Genomic DNA, 7,504 nt, shown 5'->3' on the forward strand with positions numbered 1-7,504 from the left:
TCATGAAGGATAAAACCAGTTCCACTTTTGATAAGGGGCTAGAAAGAAGTTGGGAGAAAACGGTAGCCACGCAGGAAAGTTGTAGTTTGTATAAAGTAATTAATTTCGGTGAGACCTTTCATTAGAAGACCATGAAGGATAGAACGGACTTTCTTCTAGGATTCTTCTTCCCTGCCAGTTTGGGCACAGTTTGATTATACTATATTATAGCTACGACTAATTGGTCCTCATTTTTCGATGGCTAGACCATATCTTTAGGTATTTCTTACAACCCGCGTTACAAAGCAATGAAACGCATAATTTTCTTCTTGCTCCAGTTACGCAGTTCTTGTAAGTTTAGTGTTAAATGTTCAAATTTAAATCAAATGCCATAAAGGTGTATTATATCGGAATATTATAGACGAACAAAGACACGGGGGAAAATGCGTTCAGGATTTCTTTGTCAACATTTATAAACAGACGTCCCACATAATAGCCACATCCCTTATCCTTAGGATAAATTGAACAACGCCATTATGCTAATGTCATGTGGAACAATGAACAATTCAATCGTCTCACATTTCGTAGAGTAAAAAATCAAAGAAATAGGACTAAGGCACGCGTGTAAAAAGCGGATCGAGTTGTAAATAGCCGAATCATCGAGTACATTTTCTAAATTACAAAAAAAACTGCAGTTGCATTCAAATTAATAGTGTGATATTTTTACAGAGAGTTATTCACAATAGTCCAACCTTGAATTCCTTGTAATAAACCATACTTGACAACGTTTGTAGATATTAAAGTTCCTGGCCATAGAGGAGTATGTAGCAATACCTATCACTACGCTTCTAATTGTGCGATTGTCTAATAAAAAGGATATCGTTGCGATAAAACTTATCAATGAATATAATGTGATGTCAAATTTGATTAAGTTACTTGTTGAAAATGCTTCGAATAGATCTGCTGCTGGTCCTAACGATTGGTGTAGCCATAAGAGCAGCTCCGTACGTCATCGAAGCGCCAACCGAAGGCGACCAAAATTGGTGGAAAAATGCGCTATTTTATCAGGTATATCCTCGCTCATTTAAAGACAGTGATGGGGACGGGATAGGAGATCTCGAAGGTATTCGTAGTAAACTACATCATTTGAAAGACGCGGGGGTTACCGGCGTCTGGTTTTCTCCAATTTATCAATCGCCGCAGAAAGATCTCGGGTATGATATTTCAAATTATACAGCAATCGACGGCAGGTACGGTACGATGCAAGATTTTGAAAATCTGTTAAAGGACGCTCATGCTATGGGCATTAGAGTTATAATGGATTTTGTTCCAAACCATTCCAGTGATCAGCATGAATGGTTCCAAAAGTCTATTAAAAAGGAAATCCCGTACCGTGATTATTACGTGTGGAAGGATGGCGTTAACGGTAAACCACCAAACAACTGGGTACGTTAGTAAACTCATATTGAAAACCTTCTCAAGTATCTTTTAGATAAGTGTATTTAAAGGATCGGCTTGGACTTTCAATGAGGAGCGTGGTCAATATTATCTTCATCAGTTTTCCGCGGAACAACCTGACCTCAACTATAACAATCCACAGTTAGTAGCAGAAATGAAGGTAAAATCTTCTACACTCAAAACGTAAGCCATACTGATTTCGTATTTAGAAAGTCTTAAAGTTTTGGATGGATAAAGGTGTTGACGGTTTTCGATTTGACGCAGTCCCTTACATTTGGGAAGATCTCGAGTTTAAAGATGAACCTGTTGCTAATGCAGCTCTTAGTCCAAATGACTTTGATTACCTCGATCACATTTATACGAAAGACCGGCCTGAAACATTCGATGTAATTTATGAATGGAGACAATACATAGATGACTATATGAGTACCTACGGTGGTGACGCACGGTATTAACATGGCGCCATTAATGCAATTCTTTGAGCAAAATTTTTTAGAGTAATCATGACGGAGGCGTATTCTGATATTGAAAGCACAATGAAGTACTACGGTAACGGTGATAAAAAGGGAGCTCAGATCACCTTCAACTTCCAGTTGATTTCAAAAGTTCGCAAAGAATCAACAGCAAAAGACATAGTACTTACAATTAAGGAATGGTTTGCGTATATGCCTCCACAATATACCCCTAACTGGGTGGTAAGTTAGGAGCTGCTTTGCAAATTTAGCACTCATCCCCCAGAGTTTAGATTGGTAATCATGATAACCACCGAGTTGCCACGCGTTTTGGTCCGGAATTGGTGGACGCAATGAACATGCTAGTCGCTCTCCTTCCCGGAGTAATGGTCACATACAACGGAGAAGAAATTGGGCAGGAAGACGGCGAGGTCACTTTTGCCCAGGGGCAAGACCCGACGGCGTGCGGTTCCCAAGAAGATTTCAAAACTCTTAGCCGAGACTTTGAACGCACACCTTTTCAGTGGAGTGATTCGAAAAACGGAGGATTTAGTGACGGCGACACGACCTGGCTACCCGTCAGTATCAAATACAAGCAAACTAACCTCGCAGCTCAAAATGTATCTGGCGTTTTAAGTCACTATAATATTTACAAGCAGTTGGTCAAGCTAAGACAAGAACCTGAATTTTTGACAGGCTCGTTCAAAATAATAGCTTTGTCCGACAAGGTGCTCGCATTTACGAGAAGCAGCGAGCAAGCGTCCTATCTCGTTCTGATCAACATTTCAGGTGACGAAGAAGAACTGGATCTCACCCCGTTCACAGAACTTACCAAGTATGTGACAGTTGTTGTAAAAAGCTCTAACTCGGATAAAAAATACAGGTAAACCAAGTTAGTAGGCAAGATTTCACCTAATCTGCTCTTTTACAGTTCGTTATCCACCGAAAAGCTTCCTTTGAAGCCTTACGAAGCAATCGTTGCTAAGTCACCTCCTGACGTCAACTCAGACTGGTGGAAACACGCCCTGTTCTATCAGATTTATCCAAGATCTTTTAAGGACGACAATAATGATGGAATCGGTGATTTAAAGGGAATAACGGGCAAACTGGAGCATCTCAAAAATGCTGGCGTAACGGCCGCTTGGCTGTCGCCAATTTTCCAATCTCCGCAAGTTGATCAAGGGTACGACATTAGCGATTACACTAAAATCGACGAACCGTACGGAACTATGGACGATTTCGACGCGTTGGTGCAGAAAGCGCACGACCTCGGTCTGAAAATCATATTGGATTTCGTTCCCAATCATTCCAGTAACAAACACGAATGGTTCATAGAATCAGAGAAAAGGACACCAGGATACGAAAATTTCTACGTTTGGAGAGATGGCAAAGACGGTTCCACTACAATCCCTCCAAATAATTGGGTACTTTTACCTAATTTTTAGACAACTATTTAATGATTACGTTACAGTTGAGTATATTTTCAAAATCTGCTTGGACATACAGTACAGTACGAAAACAGTTTTATTTGCATCAGTTCGCTGAACAGCAACCAGATTTAAATTACCGAGACTCAAATGTGGTAGAAAAGATGAAGGTAGTAGCTAAATATATTAAAATGCGTTGTACCGTTTTTAACGCATTTTAGGATGTTATGAAGTTTTGGCTAGACAAAGGTGTGGATGGTTTTCGCATTGATGCTATACCATATCTTTTCGAAGACGATAGATTTTTAGATGAACCTCTTTCTAATGCCCCCGGAGTTCCTTCAGATAACCACAAGTATTTAAACCATCCATACACAAGTGACCAACCCGAGACCTTCGACATGGTGCAACAATGGAGACAGTTGGTGGATACGTACACGCAGGAGCACGGAGGAGACGCAAGGTACATCCTCACGCGTTACTATCACCTTATTTGAATGTTTTAGGGTAATCATGACGGAAGCGTACACCGATATAAACAATACTATGAGATATTACGGAGAAGGTGATAAGAACGGGGCACACTTCACCTTTAACTTCCAATTCGTAAGTTACTTAAAGAAAGAGTCGACAGCAAATGATATCCTAAACATAATAAACGAATGGCTCGATAAGATGCCGGCAAAATACACTTCCAACTGGGTTGTAAGTACATCTGTACAAAATAAAAACACCCGTTCAAATAATACCCTTCCAGCTGGGAAATCACGATAACACCCGGATTGCGACCAAGTATGGCCCGGAGAGGGTAGACGGTATGAATATGTTAATCGCTGGTCTTCCTGGAGTAATGGTAACCTATAACGGGGAAGAAATAGGCCAAGAAAACGGGGAAGTTAGCTGGGAGCAAGGCCAAGATCCTAGTGCTTGCATTGCAAATAAGGAAGACTTCCAAAGTATAAGCAGGGATTTCGAACGCACACCATTCCAATGGGACGATACCGTAAATGCAGGATTTAATAAAGGAAAAGCACCATGGCTACCCGTCAGCAATAAATACAAGGAAACTAATTTAAAAGCCCAAAGTATTCCAGGCGTTAAAAGTCATTTCCACGTTTACCAAGAACTAGTAGAGCTACGACGTGAGTCCGCTTTTACCGATGGTGCATTCAAAAGAGCAGCTCTTTCTGAAAACGTCTTGGCATACACACGTGGGCTAGAAAATGGCCCAGTATACCTGGTGGTCATAAACATTGCCAATGTGTCAGAGAGGGTAGACATCTCCAGATTCGAAGGAGTTAAAACAAATGTAAAAGTACTCATTTCCAACATTCAATCTAACAAATACGGCAGGTAATTAACGCGTTATAATTCACATATACCATTTATTGTCTGCAGAGTTCTTCAATCAAAAGACATAAATCTATCGCCTTACGAAGCATTCGTCGCCAAAGTACTTCCCGACGTACAAAAGGGCGACATGGATTGGTGGAAACATGCAGTCTTCTACCAAATTTACCCAAGGTCGTTTAAAGATAGCAATAATGACGGAATTGGGGACTTGAAGGGGATAATTAGCAAACTGGACCATTTAAAAGACGCCGGAATTACGGCCACCTGGCTCTCCCCGATATACAAATCTCCGCAAGTTGACCAAGGTTATGACATTAGCGACTTCATGGACTTAGATGAGAATTACGGTACATTAGATGACTTCCGAGAGTTGGTGCAAAAGGCTCACTCTATGGGAATAAAAATTATAATGGATTTTGTACCTAACCATTCCAGTAACAAACATGAGTGGTTTATCAAATCGGAAAATAATGTTCCTGGCTTTGAAGACTTTTACGTGTGGAGAGAAGGAAAATCGCCCACTTCTCCACCAAACAACTGGGTAAGATAAAGCGCTTGCCTTCTCGAGAATTAACAAAAATTGTAGCTATCAAGTTTCAAGTATTCGGCGTGGGAATATAGCGCAAAACGTAAGCAATATTATCTCCACCAGTTTGCTAAGGAGCAGCCAGATTTGAACTACTCAAATCCGGTGGTAGTGCAAAACATGAAGGTAACTAGGAAACTTACATGGTCTACAACTACTTACATGAATTTTGGTAGAATGTGCTGAAGTTTTGGTTAGATCGTGATGTTGACGGTTTCCGCATGGACGCCGTTCCCACGTTATTTGAAGATGAAGCATTTCGAGACGAACCGCCGTCTAACGCAACGGGGGTTTCTTCTGTCGAATGGGCTTCTCTCGACCATATTTACACGATAAATATGCCTAAAACGTACGACATGATTTATCAATGGCGCGATTTAATGGATGACTACGTAGAAGAATATGGAGGTGATGCCAGGTAAAGACTCAAAATAATTTGCCGAATAAACCGCTTGGTTTCTTTAGGGTTATGATGACGGAAGTGTACACTACTACATCAAAAACAATGGAATATTACGGAAATGGACAAAGACTCGGTGCTCACTTCTCGTTCAACTTCCACTTTATCACCAAAATCGACAAACAATCCAACGCTTCCGTTATAGTGTCGGTTATAGACGATTGGATCGATAACATGCTTCCCGATACAATTGCCAATTGGGTCGTAAGTCACAAACGTGTAGGATTCCCAACGGTTCATTGCTTGTTTCTGTTAGATCGGTAACCACGACAATCATCGCGCCGCCACAAGATTTGGGCCTGATAAAGTTGATGGTATGAATGCGCTCATTGCGGTTCTTCCAGGTGTTATGGTAACGTACAATGGCGAAGAAATTGGACAAGAAGATGGTGAGGTGACCTGGGAACAGGGCAAAGATCCTGGAGCTTGCAATGCACAAAAGGGAGATTTTAGCAAATTTAGCAGAGATTTCGAACGAACCCCATTCCAGTGGGATGACAGTGTTAATGCTGGTTTCAATGAGGGCGCAACTCCTTGGCTTCCAGTCGGTAGTAAATACAAAGAAACTAATTTAAAGGCTCAAAGTAACAACTCAGAAGTGAGCCATTATCAAATCTATAAGCGCTTGCTACAACTGAGAAATCAAGAAGTTGTACGCAGTGGCACATTAAAAGTTAAGCCTGTAGGCAATTTAATCGTATTAACCAGGACTTATCTTTCAAATGTATTGGTATTTATATTTAATGTTGGGGACCGGACCGAGACTGGTGATCTAAGTTCCGAGTTCAAGGGATTAACAGACTACTTAGAAGTGAACTTAGCCAGTTCACACTCTGATCAGGTTAACGGGTAAGGAAACACTTACACTACCCTATTTGTATTTATCCTTAATTATTGCAGCGCTCTGTTAAACACAAAAAAGTTGACGTTAAAAGCAAACGATTTCGTGATAGCGAAGCCAACATCGCGTAAACCAGATACGAGCTCGCCAGGTTCGGGAAATACAATCTTTTCAAGGATGGCGATCTTCATGGGAGTGTTGCATCTCTTATTAATGTTTAAACGTAATTGATTTAAGAGTTGTAATTTGATACTAGTACATATACTTCAATAAACTAATTTTTACCACCCGCATGACCCTCCACACAATCTCGTTGATGTCGGTGTGTCGGTCTGTACTCTGATTTCCAGCTAAGCGGCTTAACCGTTTGCAACTAAAAAGCTATTGGGCAGAATTGCGCATGCGCAGGTGCCCGAGTGGTTTCTGTGCCAACCACAGCAAATTTATACCTACTCTTGTGGAATCATTTCATTTGAAACATTTAAAATTTTCGGATTCCGATACTTCTTTTACGCTAACAATCTGTATACAAAGTACCAAAATGGTTGAACGTTATCGTGATCAATAATAATCTCGAAAAAGAAACTTTCCATAATTCCTTTCATTTTTTTTACTGAGAGAATTCGCTGAGTAGTGCACGCATTGCATTATACCGGATTGAGTGTCTTGCATAAGTACATTCGAAAGCAATAATATTGAATTAACGTGACATATAGAATGAGTCAAGGTGATTATAGATAACGAAAAATTATTGTCGAGATAAAGGTGCATCAAATCATACTCCGCACACCTGTTGTAGGTACTCGTTTTCGCTTATTGCAATCTGTTTCATTGCATACAAGATAATGCAGGATTACATTAACACTTTCGCAATCTCTACTCCACAAAATAAAGCTAGTGAGGTTAATTAATGACATTTAAAGTTCACTTCAAAATCTGTTTCTTTAA

The 7,504-nt window shown here is 40.4% G+C and overlaps 1 protein-coding gene across 1 annotated transcript; it reads left to right on the forward strand.

Moving 5' to 3' along the window:
- Positions 1 to 905: 905 nt before the first annotated feature.
- Positions 906 to 6,847, forward strand: LOC116168607. The gene is made up of 16 exons (XM_031484534.1): positions 906 to 1,425; positions 1,472 to 1,597; positions 1,647 to 1,885; positions 1,934 to 2,132; positions 2,183 to 2,772; positions 2,821 to 3,313; positions 3,361 to 3,486; positions 3,538 to 3,779; positions 3,823 to 4,021; positions 4,074 to 4,669; positions 4,715 to 5,210; positions 5,256 to 5,381; positions 5,432 to 5,673; positions 5,721 to 5,919; positions 5,972 to 6,564; positions 6,616 to 6,847. Exons 1-16 carry the CDS (start codon positions 925 to 927, stop codon positions 6,785 to 6,787), a joined length of 5,139 nt encoding a protein of 1,712 aa, XP_031340394.1. The 5' UTR covers positions 906 to 924; the 3' UTR covers positions 6,788 to 6,847.
- The last annotated feature ends 657 nt before the right edge of the window (positions 6,848 to 7,504 follow it).

This window comes from Photinus pyralis, unplaced genomic scaffold (assembly GCF_008802855.1).
Source record: "Photinus pyralis isolate 1611_PpyrPB1 unplaced genomic scaffold, Ppyr1.3 Ppyr1.4_LG4, whole genome shotgun sequence".
NCBI lineage: Eukaryota > Metazoa > Arthropoda > Insecta > Coleoptera > Lampyridae > Photinus > Photinus pyralis.

What these genes read in the sequence shown, in the direction of transcription:
- LOC116168607 (XM_031484534.1), top strand. Translation starts at nt 925, where the DNA reads ATGCTTCGAATAGATCTGCTGCTGGTCCTAACGATTGGTGTAGCCATA. An exon ending in AATATACCCCTAACTGGGTG is followed by an intron (nt 2,133 to 2,182) that starts GTAAGTTAGGAG and finishes CCCAGAGTTTAG; the next exon opens with ATTGGTAATCATGATAACCA. An exon ending in GAGCACGGAGGAGACGCAAG is followed by an intron (nt 3,780 to 3,822) that starts GTACATCCTCAC and finishes TGAATGTTTTAG; the next exon opens with GGTAATCATGACGGAAGCGT.